The sequence below is a fragment of the Ursus maritimus genome, unplaced genomic scaffold, assembly GCF_017311325.1.
Source record: "Ursus maritimus isolate PB19 unplaced genomic scaffold, ASM1731132v1 scaffold_34, whole genome shotgun sequence".
NCBI lineage: Eukaryota > Metazoa > Chordata > Mammalia > Carnivora > Ursidae > Ursus > Ursus maritimus.
This window is the reverse complement of record NW_024426008.1, coordinates 21,308,348-21,329,438: the sequence shown is the minus strand read 5'-3', so window position 1 is coordinate 21,329,438 and position 21,091 is coordinate 21,308,348. Positions and strand designations below refer to the sequence as shown.

General features: G+C 41.1%; 1 protein-coding gene across 1 annotated transcript in view; it reads left to right on the top strand.

Moving 5' to 3' along the window:
- PUM3 (pumilio RNA binding family member 3) overlaps positions 1 to 21,091 on the top strand; it is a 41,635-nt gene that overhangs the window by 8,032 nt on the left and 12,512 nt on the right. The window contains exons 7-13 of the mRNA XM_040620291.1: positions 44 to 218; positions 1,406 to 1,509; positions 2,498 to 2,576; positions 4,648 to 4,746; positions 5,609 to 5,662; positions 9,037 to 9,117; positions 17,649 to 17,791. Of these exons, the coding sequence (XP_040476225.1) occupies positions 44 to 218; positions 1,406 to 1,509; positions 2,498 to 2,576; positions 4,648 to 4,746; positions 5,609 to 5,662; positions 9,037 to 9,117; positions 17,649 to 17,791 (735 nt within the window). The remainder of the gene's footprint in view (positions 1 to 43; positions 219 to 1,405; positions 1,510 to 2,497; positions 2,577 to 4,647; positions 4,747 to 5,608; positions 5,663 to 9,036; positions 9,118 to 17,648; positions 17,792 to 21,091) is intronic.

The following is a 21,091-nucleotide window of genomic DNA, read 5'->3' as shown; positions in this document are numbered from 1 at the left end:
CCCCCCCCCCCCCCCCCCCCCCCCCCGGTCACCTTGGGTTTAGGAGTAAAGTGCAGATCGCGGAGATCATGAGAAGTTTTAAGGGCCACGTGAGGAAGATGCTGCGGCACGCGGAAGCGTCGGCCGTCGTGGAGTACGCGTACAATGACAAAGCCATCTTGGAGCAGAGGAACATGCTGGCCGAGGAGCTGTACGGGAACACATTTCAGCTTTACAAGGTGGCACCCCAGGACGCTCTACGAGCGTTTCTACTCTCTCTCTGTGCGGTTCCTGACCTTCCAGTGCCCTGTTTTCAGAATGTCGTTTTGCTTTGGCTGGCCCATGAAAAGACTGTCTCCTACCCTTTATTCTCTTAGATTATTTTGTCTCTGGTGTGATGAGCAAATGATCAGACTTAGATTTCTCTCTCTCCCAGAGCACTGTCTCTAAATCCCCTTTAAATTAAACTGCACGGGTACTCCCTCCCAGATGCTCTGGGTAATGCTTCAGTACGTCCGTTTCTGATAGACTGAGGTAGACGACTCTTCGTAGTTAGCAGAGCTTTGTACCCACCCCCTAACCAGCTCGGAGGTGCCTCGGGCTCCCCGTTGCAGCCTTCTGTGTGTCTTCGTGATTGGGCTGTCCTTTTCTTCGTTGTATCCAGGGAGGAGAGGGAGGAGAGAGAACCAGCCTTGGATGTAGTACAGGGATTGAATCAGAAAAAGGCCAGGGGCACCTGGGTGGCTCAGTTGTTGGGCGTCTGCCTTCGGCTCAGGGTATGATCCTGGAGTCCTGGGATCGAGTCCCACATCGGGCTCCTCCGCTGGGAGCCTGCTTCTCCCTCTCCCACTCCCCCTGCTGTGTTCCCCCTCTTGCTGGCTTTCTGTCAAATAAATAAATGGAATCTTTGGGGGAAAAAAAAGAAAAAGGCCAGGAAGGGGACTAGGCCAGTTAAAGGGTCTATTTCAGACCTTGGGACTTAAACGCACACATCTGTCTCCTGGGATCTGGGTTATTTCCTGGCTTGCTTCCCCTAGTCAGGTTCAGCTCCTGGGTTGAACAGAGTGCTTTGTTTCTTTTGTAACTGTCACAGTAGGAATAGCCACCTAATTACAAAGCGTAGGGTGGCAAGAATTTGTGAGCTGAGTACTTGCTCTTATGATTAGGCACGTGCTAGCGCCTGTCAACGGGTTGAGCTGGTTGGTTGTTTGGGCTGGCTCTTTAAATACATTGGTGGGTGTACAGCGTGAGAATCAGATAATCAGGTTACTCCATGAGCGTACCTACAGTGGGGCTTTCATTGTATAAATATGGGAAATCTGAAATTTATAGTATGTTTATTTGAAATAATTATAATTGATTTTCTTTGCTCTGAATTTGAAGAAATGTGATTAAATTTAGAGGGGTTTGATTTTTCTCGTTGCAGTCAGCAGATCACCCAACCCTGGACAAAGTGTTAGAGGTACAGCCAGAAAAACTAGAGCTTATCATGGATGAAATGAAGCAGATTCTAACTCCAATGGCCCAAAAGTAAGAAAGCTGTTTTGTCTTTTCTTAGCATTTGAAAGAAGAAAATGTTATATAACCCTTGCATAGAAAAGGTAGATGGTTTCCCAAATGGATTGCGTTATTTAAATTGGATCTTAAAGCTTAGATGCTCAGGCGCGTGGCCTTGTTAGCATTTGTACCATAGCAGAGTGGTTAAGGCATAGCCTTTGGGACCCAAACTGCCCAGGTATAAATCTTCGTGGGCCCCCCCCATTACGAACTATGTGACGTTGGGCATTATAACGTCTGTGTGCCTCAGTTTCCACATCTATGAGATTGGGATAATAGTAGTACACGTTCCATGGAGGTTTATGAAGATTAAATGGGTTAATATTTCCAAAACACTTAGGAACAGTGCTTTGCCCATAAAGGCAAGCTGTGTCTGCCGGCCGCTCAGGTACCCCGTGTCAGCTTGACAGCTTTGGTGGCTTGATCAGCAGCGTGCACTGTCCGTCTGCATTCCGCAAGCGTCACACTGGGAGGCTTGGATCAGTTCGGGGTTATTGCAGTTGCTGATGCTGTTTCGTTCTGTTCATGTTTTAATTGTGCTAAAATTATTTTATGAAGCTAAGCATTGTGAAGGGTGCTTGACAGAAAGAAAATAGCCATAAAAAAAACCAGTGCACATATGGATTTCTAATCACGTGTCCATTGTTGGGTGAAAGCATAGATGTCCTTACTGAAGATGGTGGAATGTATTTGGAATGATGATAAATCTTGGCTGACTAGATAGTAGAAATTTGTATGCTGGTTTTGATTGTAGAGGCTACTAAAAGATTTTTATAGTCTGAAAGTTTGTTGTGTTTTTGGTATATTGCTGAAAGACGTATTCTGCTTTATGACAGATGACATTTGCTAAAACCATTTCGCTGGCTTTGATTAGTTTAGGACAACTAGGCCGCCTCTGTCTCTGTTACTGTATGTAGTGCTAGGTCTGACCTAGTCTCTTTTCCCTTTTCTCTCTTTTCAGGGAAGCTGTGATTAAGCACTCATTGGTGCACAAAGTATTCTTGGACTTTTTTACCTATGCACCCCCAAAGTTAAGATCAGTAAGTTCTTGCTTTTGGTTTTTAAACCAAACATGGAGGAGCCATGTTAAAATGTAAAATGCTGCTTTGATGTACCTGTCTTTCAGAAATTTTAAAGAATTGTTCCCTCATTTATTTAATTAATTAATTTATTTATTTGAGAGAGACAGAGAGAGGGAGGGGCAGAGGGAGGGAACCTTAGGCAGGCCCCATGCACAGCATGGATCCCAGTGCGGGGCTCCATTTCACGACCCCAAATCATGACCCGAGCCGAGATCAAGAGCCGGACGCTTGGCCGACTGAGCCCCACCCCCACCCCAGATGCCGCTGTTTCCTCATTTAGAAAAAATAAGGCACTAAACATCCTTTGAACAAGCCTACTGATTCCATTAGATATTTGTCAGAAGACAGTGGAATTAGCCACAGTTTTATCAATCTTGTTGGATTTTTATATTTTAATTATAAGCCAGAAACTGTCCTCTACCTAACCATACCGAAAGTTAACTCACAAACAGATGTTTGGCATTCAGGGGGTTTGAAATTCACCTGTGCTGATACAAAAATCATGTCAATGTTAAAAGGTTAGGGGAGGACACTTATGTAAAACTAAACGGACCATGAAAAACTGGACCTTATATGCTAGAAGGATAAGGAACAGAGAGTGAAGGTAATTTGCACTGCCCTTCAAGTCAGTGATGGGAATACAAATGAGGATTCATCATTCAGTCCCCTTAACTTAGCTTGCCTCGTCAAATTGAACTCATTGCCCGTTTGTCCTCATTTCAGTAGTAAGGGATAACTGAAATAATGACCCTGACTTCTTTTTAACAAATGTGCCAGGTGAAACATTCATAGGCATTTTGACCCTCTCAGAATTGACGTAGAGAAAGGACTTTTCCAAGAGGAGCTGCTCACCTAAGCTTGTGGTCCAGCGAACATGGCGGCTGCCGCTTCTCTGTCAGGGATTTCGCTCTCTTCTGCAGAGCACGGTTTCTGACAGGTCTGGGTTTATTAAGGCAGGACTATATTTTGAGAAGTGAAAATATGAGCACTTGGATATGTTCAGTGGTGGAAAATATTTTTTTAGTGTTGAATGTATTAATAACACAAAAATCATTGGGAGCTTAGTGTGAATATACAGTAATGAGGCAAATCTTTCCTGGCCCTGGGAGCATTCACTCTTCAGCTGGGTAGCTTGGAATAGATTCGTGAGTTTAGATATATGAGAGCTGTGTTTTTGAGAGCCATCCTGGGGAAGGATTACACAATAGTTAAGGATGAAATCGCTTGTTCCTTACTGATGAAAATACGTACCCATCTCTCTCTATTGTGGTCGGAGACTTTGTATTTATTTTATTGATTTACTCTAAAATTTTAAGTCAGGAACAGACTAAAGTAGGGCCCTGCAGCTTTTAGCTGTCAGAACTCATTTGCATCTACAGACTAGACTTACCAGATAGAATTAAGAAATTACGTACATGGACAGTGAAGAAGAAAGTTTATAAAGAAGCTGAACTACCTTGTAAGAGATTACTGACTGGGCTTTTACTAAAGAGGTCGTTGATAAATGGGGGCCCAGTCTAATAGGCTGATTTTTCTTAGGGAAATATTTTTTAAGTGTTCTTATGGTGAATTATTAAAATGATTTCTAGAAGTAATCCAGTGATAAACTGAAAAAGAGAAACTTTTTCAGCCAAATTTAGTGTTTGGTTCTCTGCTCATTATATACACGATTCTCTTAGGGAAAAACGTTTTATTTATTTTATCTGGCTTTACTGTTAAAAACTCCCTTCTTACCACAGCCACTTCCTAGATTTCTTTTTCTTGAAAAATCTTTTAGAATATATACTTTTTTGAATAGATATTGGTGAAACTCAGGTATTTTAATAGAAATTGCTGCCACTACTTGCTGCTCTTGATAGGGAAAAAATGTTTAGAAAAAAGTTGTTTCTGCATGCTTGTCTACAAAATGAAAAATTGTTTACTACCTGTACTGTCTTTCATCCTCCGTGCATAACTGCCCCTCAGTAGACAGATTTTAAAAAGGCAGGAAAAAAGAAAAAAATAAAGCCTGGTGGCATTTGTTCCCCAGGAGATGATCGAAGCCATCCGCGAAGCCGTGATATACCTGGCGCACACACACGATGGCGCTAGAGTGGCCATGAACTGCCTGTGGCACGGCACACCCAAGGTAAGCGGGCCCTTCAGCCCTTGGGGCTGGAGTGCCTTCCCTTACCCTTAGACTTGCCCTGTCCTGTGGTCTTCGCCCTGATGTGTAAACAGCAATGCCTTTGCAGAGTTGCGCCTCGGGACCTCCCAGGAATTGGCTTTTCTTAGGGCCTAGGGTTTCTTTGTTGAGAATTTTCATTGAAGTACAAAAAGCTTGAGTTGTCTTTATTTGGGAAGGGACCCATTGAGCAAGTAAACACGATGTTTGTGTCAGGCTTACATTTGTAGAAGTTTTGGTGCCTGGGGGGTTCTTTGGTTCCTCATTTAATGATCTTCATGGGGGGCGGGAGAAGCAGGAGGTGATAACGAGCAGCTAGCCACACGTTTGCTCACGTGGGTGTTCAGTACTTTGAGGGAAAAGGTGAAGATCCATGTTAAATACAGAAGTTTCACAGAGATGATCCTCATTTCCTTGATCAGTAGAATTTTGTCTTTAAAAGAGTTGTACTTTGCCCACTTTTTAAATGAATACAAATTTAAATTCTGTTCAGCAAGTTAAGTACCGTCCATGCCGCACTCTCAGGCATTTCAAGTCTGTTCAGACACTGAAGGAGTTCTCTCTTTCACTAGGTTTGCCTTACAGCTAGTAGTCTTCGGGTTCTGGATCTTTGTCTCAGTGCCTTGTCACAAAGAGGTCTAAGGTTGTAATAGTTCTGAAAGGACTTAAAGTATATTGCTATTTTTTTGTTCTGGCTCATAACTGTTTTCCCTAGTGAAGAGTATGCCAGACTGGCGGGAGTTTTTAGTATTATATAAAATTGTGACTATATAATTGTTAAGCTGTCACTAAAAGTTATAACAAAAGTTAATTCTTCTTTTTTAAGGACAGGAAAGTGATTGTGAAAACAATGAAGACTTACATTGAAAAGGTGGCTAATGTAAGTTTAATAAAACCACAGTTTGTTATGATTTTGTTTGGTTTTGGCTCTTTTTTTTATTTTTAATAATAAAATGAAATCATGTCTATTATAGAAAATTTGAGAACTGCAGAAAATTGCCAAGAAGAAAATTGTTCATTGTTTTATTACCGTCTTTTTCTATCCATATGCCTGTATTTTAATGATATTAAATTTACAGTAAATGAGATTTCTCCTTTTTTCATTTAATATCCTACCGTGACAGTTTTCCATTTTTAGTAGATTTTTTTTTTTTTTTAAGATTTTTTATTTTATGTATTCGACAGAGATAGAGACAGCCAGTGAGAGAGGGAACACAAGCAGGGGGAGAGGGAGAGGAAGAAGCAGGCTCCCAGCAGAGGAGCCTGACGCGGGGCTCAATCCCAGAAGGCTGGGATCTCGCCCTGAGCCGAAGGCAGACGCTTAACGACTGTGCCACCCAGGCGCCTCCTTTAGTAGATATTTTTTGAAGTCCTGATATTTACTTCTTTAATGAATTTGTCCAATGATGTTATTAAACATGAAAATTACTGCCTAGAATAAATTTGTAAAGTCAGCAGAGAAAATTCTAGTTGTTAAGTTTTATAGTTCTTTGGGATCCTTTGGAGATGCTGTAACAGCTCTCCAGATGAAATTATAGGGGGTATGAAAAGATGTTTCTGAGGGATTAATTGCCTCAAAAAAATAGTATTTCTGTGTATTTAAATATGAAATAGTTTTCCATAGTACTTCTGGTACTGTATATGAAGTAGTAAACGTTTTTTTGAGTCACTTTATATGTTTAAGCTTCTAATTTACTGGGGAACTAAAACTGGTGATAACAACTGTTTCCTATGAAAAATCCAACGAGAACTGCTAGCATCTGGTGAATACTTGATTTAGTCAGTGCTGCTTCAAACACGCATGAGTTAGTGCTGCGTGACCAGATACATACCTGTTGTGTTCTGTAGGGCCGGAGACGAGGGAGAGCGTGGAAGGCCATGTGGAAGGTGGCTCACTTTTCTGTCACAAAATGAAAGAAGAGATTCTCTAGGGAGTTGTTTCCAGAGTATGACAAGATTTTATTATTCATTATTCACCATTAAGTAAATTTTCTGTATAACATTGTAATTTGAATATTTTAAATTAGAAATGAATAAAAATAGAATGTTAATAGAAAATTCTGCCAAGTGTTAATAGTAAAAGACATCATTAAATAATAAAATTAGATTGTTTTAATTTTACAGTTTAGCTGTATAAACAGTTTTTGTTTTTATTTTTTTGTTTCTGAGAACCTGATCCCAGCAAGGCATTATGATGGTAACGAGAAATTAACAACGCAGTGCCTTTTGCCTCCCAAGGCCTTGCCTCCAAAGAGGGGAGATAAACTAAGAACAACCCATGGGTTTAGTTTATGGTTATTTAAAAGTGTTTACATTTCCAAGTATTGGGGATTCTTGACATACTCTATTATTTCGATCCTTTTAAATTTTTAAAGACTAATTTCGTGGCCCGACGTGGTCTATCGCAGTATCTTGAGAAGAACTTATTTTGTGGAACTGGTGGGAGCGATACTCTGCAAATGTCAATTAAATCAGGGTGGTCGATAGTGCTGTTCATCCCATCAGTGTTTTTTTTACTGATTTATTTATCATTGGCTGGTTCTATCAGTTGCTGAAAAGTGTATTAAAAGCTTCAGCAGAAATTGTAGAATCGTCTTTTTCTCACTTAAATTCTGTTCCAGTTTCTCTTGTGTTCACCCAGAGATATTTTGTGTTTGGGCATGTTCCTGCGTGTGGCACTTAAAAAAATCAGAGACCAGTGGGTGTGTACTCTGCACTTGTTCTCTACTTCGGTTCCTTCTCGCAGTCCACCTCAGGGGTCGTTTTATTTCAGTATACTTACATTTTATCTACCTCATTCTTTTTAATGACTAGATAATGTTTCATTGTCTGACTTACATAATTCACTTAAACCAGTCCCTACTGTTGGGCACTTGGATAGTTTCTAGTTTTTTCTTCTTTCAAATAGTACTCAAGTACTCCTTTGTGCATTTGTGGAAGCACGTCTGTAAGATAAATCCCTAGAAATGGAATTGTTAGGTCAGAAAACACATGCATTTTAAATTTTTATAAGTGTCAGTTGCTCTTCAAAGAAGTTGAACTACGGTACATTCTCACCAAGGACAAGAAATGTGCCTGCTTTTTCCCCAGACCTTTGCCAAATTAGTATGTTAGCAGGGGTTTTCACTTTTGCCTAGATGATAGGTGGAAAATGGTATTTCATTGCTTTAATTATTGTCCTTAATTAATGAGTATTATTTCATATGCTTAAAGCTACTTGTCCCTTTTTTTTCTGTGAGCTGATTCTTCATGTTCTTTGCCCATTTTTAGTAGAGCTTTGGTTATATGGTAAGAATGTCAGACCTTTGTTATTTTTCTCCAGTTTGTTTCTAATTGAAACATTATTACCTGCCATGTTCTTTAGACCTGCCTCTGAAGGAGCGTTACCAGAAGTCAGATACCCTCTCAAAGTAAAAGATTGCGGTCGTTATCCAGGATACAAAAGAATATGCCACAAGCTCTGAAAACACATTTTTTTCTCTTCTGTCATAAAGTAGTTCTTAAACTTTGGAACAATGTCAGCATCACAGAAGTAATTCTTTTACTTCAAGAGATGACCATTGTGAAAGTCATAACATATATTTTTTGATCCTGTGCTGCCATACTTTTTAAAAGCAGTAACTTTTATCTTATAGTCAGTATCTAAGTATATTCTTTTAGTTTATTATTTTAGTATTTCTATTCTGATTATATAGGATTATTTTAAAGAAATTAGACAATATACAAAAAAAAATGAAAAACCATTTATAATCCTTTAACCCAGAGGAGACTGTTACATTACAGTGTTTTTCCTTCCATGATTTTCTTTGTACATGTGTTATGTATATTTTGTATCATATATGTGATTATATCTGAGTTTATATACTTTATTTTTCACCATTGAAAGTTTTACGTTCTTAGGGTTTTTTTTTTTCACTTGAAGTTTTTTAGTGTAATTTTCAAGAAGTTATTTATTAACAGGATACCTGTTTTTGAGAGGTGTTATATCCTGGTTAGTTAAAAAAAATGAGCCTCGGCTATTTGATATTGAAGAATGTGCTTTTGTTTTTCTTTGTTCTTTTTTAAATCAACCTAGAATATAATTAACTAGGTCCTGATAAGAGGGGAAATTCCTTGGAATGGCTTTCATCTGTCTTGTTTGTATTATGTGAGACAGTTGTCAGGTTGGTAACCTTTATAAAGCGCCTCCCTGGGGGGAGTAAAAGGGAGAAGCGGTCCATTTTTCTCACCTCCCCTGGCTTCCATTTCTTACAGGGCCAGTACTCCCATTTGGTCTTACTGGCGGCATTCGATTGTATCGATGATACTAAGCTTGTGAAGCAGATAATCGTATCAGTAAGTAATTCTGATGATCTTGCCTATACGTTAAATTGATACATCGCTTGCAGCCATGTCTGATTTTACACCTGTATGTGTAAAGATGTTGAAGTGTGCTTTCCACTGGTATTTGGGGGTTTTTTGGGTTTTTTTTTGTTTGTTTTTTTCAGTTGTCTCAGTTCTATTTGGGGGCATTTGCTTTTTCCCTATATAAACCACAATCTTGTAACTTGATATTAATGATTAATATTATTTTAAATTTGCAAAAGACTGGTTACATTAGGATCACATGGCTTTTTGACCACATGATGTGCTAAATGAAAAATGAGCAGTGCAGTGTTCAGGTGTGATCAGAAATTCGTGCCGTAGTAATCCTGCAGTTACTCAGGGGCTCGCAGGCAGAGGGTGTCCTTTCTCTCCTTCTCCCTTTGGCGAAACTACCTCCGCACAGTTCCCTGGTTCATCATCGCGTCGGTGCTGCATGGAGCTGGAAAAGAAGCACTGGTAAAACTCACTCAGTTGTGATACTCCGTAGAGCGTTCACGAAAGCTTTTTCAGAGTCCTATTAAATGTTCTTACTAGAGTTAACAGACCAGCTTCCTTTTTTCGTTTCAGCAATTCCTTCGAGCGTGGCACAGTGATGGCAGAGGGGTAATAATTAAATGCAGTTCCTTTAACCCTAAGTGGGCCCTCAGAAAAACCCTTTTCCTTTTGGTAAAAGCACTTCAGAGTAAAAACTGCATTCTTCAGTGCTTGCCTCCGTTTCTGACTTCTGCATATGTGATCCTTTCTTCCCTTCCTCTCTTTCTAGTGTGCAAGGGGCACAGGCTTTGTGATGGAGGTTGCGGGGGTGTGGATACGCAGTTGCAATATTGGTAGCAGTGACCAAAGTTAGAAACAGTCTTAAAACCATGCAACCTGCACAGACTTAGATCATTCATCCAGGCACGACGCAGACCTTTGTTGGATGCCCACAGATGAGGCCCTTTGGGAAATCTTAGTTGACAAAACTACTTTCCCACCCCATGAGCTGGGAGAAGCCATGTAGATGGTCAGAAAGAGACTTTACCTGTTGGCACTTGGGGGTGCTCTGGCCTCTCTTTGCAGCCTTTCTGGAAGAGCNGGAGCTGGTGTGGTGGGAAAACAGGCCGGCTAGGGCAGGGTTAGGTGCCAGCCGTGGGTCCCAGTGTGTGTGAATTTCTCATGCCCTCGCTGTCATGTTCCGACTTTCCCCTTGACTGTTTTAAGATTGCGATGACTTTCTTTGGGATGGGATTGTGGGAAGAAACAAGTTGGCAAGACTTCCATGTCACAGACGGAGTATTTTGGCATGTTCCTTGTGACTTTATTACCCTTTTGACTCCAATCAATAATGATTGTTTTTCATTCTGGTGACAGAGATGTGAGGCCATAAATTGGCAAAATGAATAAAGTTGTTTCATGAAAATGGAAACAGGCTGGGCTATTGAGAGTTTGCTTTTGTTTAATATTTTCACAACTGAAATTTGCATAAGTGTTCCAAATGGATTTCAAGAGAGCCCAGACTTCCTTCAGGATTTGCCACCATTGTCTGCTGGATTCATTTTTTCCACAACGTTCGTCCCACGTAAAGTTGCCGTTGAAACAGTTTTAACTCCTCGTGCTTATCGGTTTGATTCCCACAACTGCTTGAGCCACATTCCTAATGACTTTCTCATGCTCAGGGCGGCTCTCCCTGAGAGTGGCCTGATGTGCGGAACTCTTGCTTCTAACTGAAAAAACGCTCAGCAGGCTCTGTGTATCATCAAACTATATAGCTCGTGATAAAATCCGGGAATGCTGATTGCTCTTGCGTTTTTCCCACCACCACAAAACCTGTTGCAGTATTCAGTGCTTTTTAAAAATGCCCACGGAAGCAGAGCGTTGCTAATAAGCATTCTGTTCAGGGTAACCAGGCTTTCTAAAATGTCAGGTCGAAATCACAGCCTGGTCAGCTGAGCCCTCATCTCTTCCCACCCACTTGACTTTCCAGAATAAACATGCTTATAAAATTTGATCCATTTACCCCTTGGATTGTTGGTATGATGCAGCTGCTTTGACAGCAGTGTTCCTCTAAAAAGGAAAGCAGTACACTGACCAGTCGCTGTTTGAAATGATTAAGTATTGCTGTGTACTTTAAAATATATTATCTTTTAAATGTACAGAGAGGTACTAAGAATAATACAGCAGGGGCGCCTGGGTGGCACAGCGGTTAAGCGTCTGCCTTCGGCTCAGGGCATGATCCCGGCGTTATGGGATCGAGCCCCATATCAGGCTCTCCTGCTGTGAGCCTGCTTCTTCCTCTCCCACTCCCCCTGCTTGTGTTCTCTCTCTCGCTGTCTCTATCTCTGTCAAATAAATAAATAAAATCTTAAAAAAAAAAAAAAAAAAAGAATAATACAGCAAACACCCAGCTTCCCACCATATGACAAAGAAGTAAAACTTGGCAAACACTTCAAGTTCAAGCTTTGTGTGTACCTGTCCCCAGTTGCCTATCCCCCCCACCCATACCTACTGTGATGAATTTTGTTATTTATTGTTTGCATACATTTCTTTATCCTTTGGCTGTGTGTACATGAATATGGTACTGTTCTGCAGGTTTACAAATTCTGTGTAAGCGATGTCTTGTATGTTTTCTTCTGCGGCTTGCTTTTTGCTTTTGGCCTTATGTTTGTGAGATTCTTTGGGCTCGGCGAGTCTTTTTTTTCTTTTTTCTTTTTTTTAAAGGCCACGTTGTAATTACTTTAGGCTTTGTGAGCCATTATATGATCTCTGTTGCCTATTTTTGGTTTTTATGTTTTGTTTGTTTGCTTTTAGTGACCCTTTAAAATATGAAAACCAATCTTATCTCATAGGACGTGTAGAAACAAGCTGCAGGTCGGATTTGACCCATGGGCCATGGTTGGCCCACCCTGTTCTAAATCACTGACTTGCAGTGCCAGATAGTTTTCTACTATGAGTGTACCGTAAATTATCTTACCCTTTTTCTGTTGATAGAGACTTAGATGGTTTACAGTTTTTAAAACATTGAAATTTTCATTATTTTTTGCTGTTCACATTTTGTGAGCATTTTCGTATGTCTCCTTGTTTTCCTAAGGCATTTACTTAGCACAATCGCTAGTTGCCAGGTCCGCTGCCCGTACGTTTGTATAGAGGCACGTGCCGTATTTCCCACCCAGCCACTAGAGAACCTGTTGCGTTATGCGGTGCTTTTAAAAATAGCCAAGATGGCTTCGTGTTGCTAAGCATTCGGCTCGGAGCAACTGGGGTTCCTGAAATGTCAGGTTGAAATCATAGCCTAATCAACACGTTGCCTTCTTCTCTCTTTCCGGACAAGCGCCGGTTGAGTCTCCAGATCGTGTTCTCTGATCTCCCCGCCGGCCCTGGTCTCCCGGTCCCCGAAGCTCCTCTAGCTTGTCTTTGCCATCCATTCATTCAGCAGTTGATCTCGATGGCCCCGGGCTCCAGGCAGGTGCATGAGGAGGCCGCCCGGTGTGGGGGGTGGGCTGTGCGGGATGGAGAGGCTGGAGCTCCCTGTCCAGGGTGGGAGCCGCCAGCTTCAAGGAGTCTGAGCTCCACGGTGATAGAGTCTCCTGGTTTTGTTTTTGTTTGCTTTTAATTGTGGTAAAGTACACACGATATAAAATTTACCATCTTAACCTTTCCCTCTTTTTCTGCACACTTTTTTTTTATTGAAGTAAAGTTGGCATACGCTATTTTATTAGTTTCAGGTGTACAGCATAGTGATTGGACAATTACATCATTACTCTGTGCTCACCACAATAAATGCAGTCACCATGGGTCACCATATAAGGTTATTACAGTATTGCTGACTCCGTTCCCTATGCTCTACTTTACAGCCCTGGGACTTACTCATTTTGTAACACAAGATAAACAGACATGAGAGAGACGCTCATCAATACAGAGAACAGACTGGTGGTTGCCAGAGCGGAGGGGGAGGGTGATGGACGACATTGGTGAAAGGGATTGAGAGAGAAACTCCCAGCAGTTTTAAGTTCGGTGGTATCGAGCGTATGCACACTGTTGTGGAGCCAACCTCCAGAACTGTTTCATCTTGCCAAGCTGCAATGACACTCCTTAAACTCCATCCGCCAGTTGTTTGATTAAAGTCAAAGAGGTGTACTTCTGACGGAATCACCGTAGTTTTAAACACTAAAGGGGCTGCGGTCCTTGCCTCGTGATCTTCCTTTTGTACTTCTCCATTCTTTACCTCTCATTGGCAGTTCTCACTTTTTATTACGTTTCTCGTGCCTGAACCGTAGATGTTGGCTCTCGCAGGTTGAGGCCGGTGTGCATCTCTTTCCGGCCCCACACGCGGCCCCGCGGGGAGAGGCTGCGCAGCGCGCGCTCTGTTCTCGGTGTCGTGCGCTCCTCTCTGCAAGCCGTCCTTCCGCCGCAAGGGCAAGACGTGCGCCCGACCCTGCTTCCAGCGGACACCCTTTACCGTCACCTTTACTTTTCCTTTTTAAAAGAGGGTTGGCAAAACAAGCGTGCCTGTGGATCTCATAAGGGTCCGGCACAGGGAGGTCAGAACTGGACACGTGTCTTCGGGGGGAGGGGTTTTATTCTTCCTGAGCTCTGCTTCGGTCCACACGCCTGCCCTGGAGCGAAGCGCACAAAGAAGTCACAACAAATGGGGCTTGGGATTTTGTCTGCGTTAATTCTTGTAAGAGGGGTAGCTGAGTCGAAAACCTTTAAAATTGAACCTTTGTTGTTGGGGTTCTCTCGCTCTCGAAGATGCGAGAATCATGACCCCAGCAGCTTTCCTTAATCTCCCTAGTTGAAGAGCCTGTGATTGAGAGGTGTGTCTTTAATATGGACATAATTAGTTTATGGCATTTTTCAGTTTGCAGTGTGAAGTTTCTCATTTGCTCCTGGTAACAACCCACGGCCCACAAGTGAGGCAGGTCTATCATTTCCTTATACAGGTGAGAGAGTCGGTAGGCAGGGAGGTTAACTGATTTGCCAAAGGCTATACAGCTTGAACCCAAAGATCAAATCCAGCACACAGTCAGCTGTACCATAGCTACCCCTTACCTGTGTCTACGTGTTATTATACTCATTAGTGTTTTAGGGAGATCATCTAGAAGTTTCTCTCCTCTTTCTCTATAATCCAGGTTAATGAATTAGTACTCCATAATGCAGGCATGCTCATACTATTTTATTGTTTCCAAGATGAATATTTTTGATGGTAGGAAAGCTGGATGAGAGTGAGATGTGGAGAATTAAGAACTTTAAGGTGGGAAGGGGCAGAGGGAGAGAGAGAGGATCCCGAGCAGGCTCCGTACCCAGCGCATAGCCCCACGGGGAGCCTGAAACCGGGCTGGATCCGATGCCCCTGAGATCATGACCCGAGCCGAAAGTAAGAGTCGGCTTCACCGACTGAGCCACCCAGGCGCCCCTAATGATACCACATCTTTAAAGATTTTTTTAGTTTCATATGACTGTTAGTTTATAAACATTGCACTCTCTTAAAAACCTTACATGTAGAACATAAGTTTAGATTCTAAATTTCTTAATGACAAACTTAAGGAAGGAAAAGGTCAGTAAAATGGGGGACTAGTCCTAAGTAGTATTTGTGCTTGGGGTTTGTGTGTATTTTGGAAGCCCTAGCTTCTTGTGTTGAGGTGAAGCCCTTTCTGCCCCAGCCGTGTGCGTTGTACTAGCCCTTAAGTGTAGCCTCCGCAGAGAAAGTTAAGTACGTTGAGGAATACACTGCTGGCTTCATGCCTCCCCTTTTCCTCTTCACACCGAAGGAAAAACACGTTAATTAGAAATAAACAGCAGCCATTTATAGCTCTTTACGGCACACCCCCCTAGGGTTTAGTTTCGTTGTTTTTGTTCTGTTTTTTGATTTTTTGGTTTTTTGCTTTTCAAAAAAGCAATTGCTCTAAAGATATTATACCCCAGACTGGTTTTCTTTAAGGACAGCAGTGTTGGTGGGTTAATGATCGTAGAAATTGACCTAAGCTTTATATCATTTTCGCTCTCTCCTTTCAACAAATTAAAGCATCTATTGTCTTTTAGGAGCTGATTAAACCTTAAATCGGAAAAGCCACATTAAAGGTAGCCTATGTGGATCCCTCCTACGTTGTTGGTGGGAATGCAAGTTGGTACAGCCGCTCTGGAAAACAGTGTGGAGGTCCCTTAAAAAGTTAAAAATTGAGCTACCCTATGATCCAGCCATTGCACTACTGGGTGTTTACCCCAAAGATACAGACGTAGTGAAGAGAAGGGCCATATGCACCCCAATGTTCATAGCAGCATTGTCCACAATAGCTAAATCGTGGAAGGAGCTGAGATGCCCTTCAACAGATGACTGGATTAAGAAGCTGTGGTCCATATATACAATGGACTATTACTCAGCCATCAGAAAGAACGAGTTCTCAACATTTGCTACAACATGGACGGCACTGGAGGAGATAATGCTAAGTGAAATAAGTCAAGCAGAGAAAGACAACTATCATATGATTTCTCTCATCTATGGAACATAAAAACTAGGAAGATCAGTAGGAGAAGAAAGGAATAAAGAAAGGGGGGTAATCAGAAGGGGGAATGAAACATGAGAGACTATGGACTATGAGAAACAAACTGAGGGCCTCAGAGGGAAGGGGGGTGGGGGAATGGGATAGACCAGTGATGGGTAGTAAGGAGGGCACGTATTGCATGGTGCACTGGGTGTTATACGCAACTAATGAATCATCGAGCCTTACATCGGAAACCGGGGATGTACTGTATGGTGACTAACATAATAAAAAATCATTAAAAAAAAAAAAGGTAGCCTATGTTTGTGGTACTAAATGCTTCACTATCAAAAATACATATCCTGGGCCCACATTGGGACATGTTTAACTTGAGATTACAAAAGAGCTCCTTCCCTCGTGATAAGGTATGAACACTTTTTTGTGTCTTCCTTTTCTTACTGAAATTTGAAGTGCTTTTTTCCTGGATGGTTGAAATCCATATTCATTTCGAGGCGGTTAGATCTTTTGCACCTCGTCTCTGAAAACCTTTATGTTGTAAGGGGAGATCTTCGTGTGTGACCTTAAACTTCTTCAAAAGTAGGAGTACGGTGGGGCTTAGAATCATGCAAACAAGCAATCCTGTCCTGGGTTGGCCATGTCACGGATGAGTGACCTTCACATCTACAAGTCACTTTACTTATCTAAACCTCAGGCTTCTTATTAGTAAAATGAAAGGAACTGTAGCCCTCTGTCATGGGGTTGTCACGGTATTTGGGCTGATGGGCATCCTGCTGTCTGCACTGGGTCTGGTGCCTCTAAGTGCTTATCGAGTGTTAGCGGCTATGACTAATTTTAGGAAGCACGATATACTTTCATGCAGACAATGAGGGAAGGTTGGGATTTTAAAAAGAGAACTGGTATATGGATTCTGGGGTTGCATCTCGCTAACCTTGGGGTCACAGATTTTGTTGTATTGGGATCTCTTCGATGACCAACTTCATTTTTAACTTGGCTCCTTGCATTAAATTATTAATCTCTTTGTAATCAATGGTTATTTAAGAAAAGAGCACATCTGAGTATATGTTATCTCATGGGGAATTCCTTTCCATGGAGTCAGGGGACCAAGACTAGTCAGAGCCCTGCCACTGACTTTCTGTGGCCCCAGCCAGTTCTGCAGGGTCTGTGCCACGCAAACACGTATGGCCTTGAGTATCTATTGGGCTTGTTGTAAGAATTAGGAATGTTAGAGGGGAAAAAACAGACGATTCTTTCTGTTGCAGCTTCTCTATTAGGAATAAAGGAATTCTTAAACCGTGACTTCTCTGTCTGGAAACATCAGCACATTTACACAGGAGCTTAGCTGGGGTGGGGATGACATTGCCTTTGTTACTTCAATTCACACAAACTAGAAAAGGAGATTATTGTTCTTGGGAAGTTGATTGGAAATGTCATAGAGTGTAATTATTTGTAACTGCTCCGTGGACTCTTTCTACAGTGATTCCCCTTCCCGCTATTTTTGTTTTCAATGCAATACTTAAACAGCCTTCATTTGCCATGAACAAGCAACTAACTTTAAAAGCCTTTATTCACTTGTTCCATATAACAGAGTTCCTTTATCTCTCTTACATACACCTCAGTGGGGAGATTCTAATAACAATGTTCTTCATCGATGCTGATTCTTCATTGAGAGCCGCTGCAAATTGTATCTGCTCGGTGACCCCAGCAAGCCACGTTCCTAGTAACAGTGGCCTGAGAACTATTGGTCACAGTGAAGGAAGAGAGCTCCTGTAAAGGTTTTTTAAGTCCTTGAGCTTGGTCAGTTCTATAAACAGCTTGTTCAGTAATGCTGGTGACAATCCAGGATCAGTTCTGTGCTCTGAGCGTCAGTCTTTGTGCTTTAAGGACAAGATTTCAAAATCAGCTCCACATTTTCTATTAAGTGCGTGGGAGAAAATAGTTAAGCATGGAGCCTTCTGTACCCTTCAGATTTCAAGTGTATATTATTTTAAGCACATAGGTTCAGTTTTTTGTTTCTTAATTTTCCAGGAAATTATTAGTTCCTTGCCTAACATAGTAAACGACAAATACGGGAGGAAGGTCCTTTTGTACCTGCTGAGCCCCAGAGATCCTGCACATACGGTGCGAGAGATCATCGAGGTTCTACAGAAAGGAGACGGCAACGCACACAGGTAAGAAGAATCGAGGCGCTGGAGCCCTTTGCTCCTCTGCTACATAAATACCTTATGTTTCCAGAAATCTGCTCATGCACGCATACCCTCTATCTTGCTGCTTCTCTAAAACTCAGAAGGTAAATCCCATTTTTAAGCCTGTAATTTTGACAGATTCTTTTTATCTGGAAAAAGAAATAAAAGTATCATCCCAAAAGAATGCCTCCGGGTGCCTGGCACATAGTAGGTGCTCAGTGTACACGATGTGGTTTGATTTTGCTCTCTTTATTTGTTCAATTTAAACTATAGGAGTGTTTTTAAGGTTGTTTTGGTTTTTTTAACCCTAGTGTCGTTAACATACAGTGTTACATTAGCTTCAGGTTACAGTGTAGTGATTGAACAGTTCTGTACACTACTCAGTGCTCATCACGTTAAGTGTGCTTTTTAATTCACTTCAACTGTTATACCCATCCCCCCCCACCTCCCCTCTGGTAACAGTTTGTTCTCTCGAGGTAAGAGTGGTTTTTGCTTTGTCTTTTTTTTTCTTTGTTCATTTGGTTTCTTAAATTCTACATGTGAACGAAATCATATGGTATTTATGTTTCTCTGACTGACTGATTTCACTTAGCCTTCTACCGTGTAGAGCCATCCATGCTGTGCAGATGGCAAGCTCTCATTCTTTTTTATGGCTGAATAATATTCCTTTATGTATATACCACCTCTTCTTTATTCATTCATCAATGGATGGACACGTGGGCTGCTTTCATAATTCGGCTGTTGTAAAAAATGCTGCTGTAAACATAAGGGTGCATGTATCTTCTCAAGTTCATGTTTTCATATTCTTTGGGTAAATACCTAGTAGTGCGATCACTGGATCATAAGGTAATTCCATTTGTAATTTTTTGAGGAACCTCCGTACTGTTTTCCACAGTGGCTGCCCCAGTTTGCATTCCCACCAACAGTGCACGAGGGCTCCTTTTTCTCCACATCCTCACCAACACTTGTTGTTTCTTATGTTATTGATCTTGACATAATGAGGTGGTATCTCGTTGTGGTTTTGATTTGTGTTTCCCTGATGATGAGTGACGTTGAGCATCTTTTCATGTGTCCGTTGGCCACCCGGATGGCTTCTTTGGGGAAATGTCCATTCATATCTTCTGCCCATTTTTTAATTGGATTCTTTGATTTTCTGGTGTTGAGTTATGTAAGTTCTTTATATATTTTGGATACTAACCCATTATCAGATGTCACTTGCAAATATCTTCTCTCGCTCGGTAGATCATCTCTGAGTTTTGTTGATTGTTTCCTTTGCTGTGCAGTAGCTTTTTATTTTTAGTTTATTTTTGCTTTCCTTTCCCTTGCCTCGGGAGACATATTTAGAAAAAAGTTGCTATGGACAATGTCAGAGAAATTACTGCCTGTGTTCTCTTCTTGGATTTTTATGATTTCAGGTCTCACATTTAGGTCCTTCATCTGTTTTGAGTTTATTTTTGTGTATGCTGTAAGAAAGTGGTCCAGCTTCATTCTTTTGCATGTAGCCGTCCACTTTTCCCAACACCTTTGTTGAAGAGACTGTCCTTTTCCTGTTGCATATTCTTGCCTCACAATCTTTTGTTGAAGATTAATTGAGGGTTTATTTCTGGGCTCTCTGTTCTTTTCCATTGGTCTATGTGTCTGTTTTTATGCCAGTATCTTACTGTTTTGATTACTACAGCTTTGTAGTTTATCTTGAAATCTGGGATTGCCATACCTCCAGTTGGGTTCTTTCTTAAGATCACTTCGGCTATTCAGGGTCTTTCGTAGTTCCATACAAATTTGAGGATTATTTGTTCAAGTTCTGGAGAAAATGCTGTTGGTATTTTGATAGAGATTGCATGAAATCTGTAGATTGCTTTGGGGAGCGTGGACTTTGTTCTTCCAGTTCACCAGCACAAAATATGTTGCCATTCAGTTTGTGTTATGTTGCCATTCAGTTTGTGTCACCGTCAGTTTCTTTCTTCAGTGTTTTACAGTTTTCAGAGTACAGGTCTTTCACATCCTTGTTTAAGTTTATTCCTAAGTATTTTCTTCTTTTGGTGTAATTGCAAATGGAATTGTTTTCTTAATTTTTCTTTCTGTTACTTCATTATTGGTGTATAGAAATGCAGTGGATTTCTGTATATTGATTTTGTATCCTGCAACCTTACTGAATTCATGTATCAGGTCTGGTAGGTTTTTGGTGGAATCTTTAGGGCTTACTCTATATAGTATGTCCTCTGCAAATAGGGAAAGTTTTTCTTCTTCCTCACTTATTTGGATTCCTTTTATTTCTCGATGCTGTCTGATTGCAGTGGCTAGCACTTCCAGTACTCAGCTGAATGAAAGCGCTGAGAGTGGACATCCTTGTCTTGTTCCTGATCTTAGGGGAGAGCTCTCAGTTTTTTGTCATTGAAGATGATGTTAGCTGTGGGTTTTTAGTGTATGGGCTTTGCTATGTTGGGGTCTGTTCCCTCTAAACCTGCCTTGTTGAGGGATGTGTCATGAATGGATGTTGTGCTTTGTCAGATGCTTTTTCTGCATTTAATGAAGTGATCATACGGTTTTTATCCTTTCTCTTGTTGATGTGATGTATCATGTCGATTGATTTGTGAGTATTGAACTACCCTTGCATCCAAGAATAAACCCCAGTTGATTGTGGTGGATGATTTTTTTTAATGTATTAATGGATTTGGTTTGCTAATATTTTGTTGAGGATTTTTGCATCTGTGTTCATCAGAGAGATTGCCCTGTGATTCTCTTTCTTTTTTGTAGTTGCCTTTGTCTGGTTTGGTATCGGGGTAATGCTGGCCTTATAGAATGAATTTAGAAGCTTTCCTTCCATTTTCTGGAATAGTTTGAAAAGAATAGGTATTAACTCTTCATTAAATGTTGATAGAATTCACTGGTGAAGCCATCTGATCCTGGACTTTTGTTTGTTGGAAATTTTTTTATTACTCTTTCAGTTTCATTGCTGGTAGTCAGCCTGTTCAAATTTCCTGTTTCCTCCGGATTTAGTTTTCGGACGTTATATGTTTCTAGGAATTTATCCCTTTTTTATAGGTTGTCCAATTTGTGGGCATTTAATTTTTCATAAGATTCTTTTGTAATTCTTTGTATTTCTGTGGTGTGGGTTGTTACTTCTCGTCTTTAATTTCTGAGTTTATTTATTTGAGCCCTCTCTTTTTTTTTTTTTTTAAGATTTTATTTATTTATTTGACAGAGAGGCAGCGAGAGAGGGAACACAAGCAGGGGGAGTGGGAGAGGGAGAAGCAGGCTTCCTGCTGAGCAGGGAGCCCAATGAGG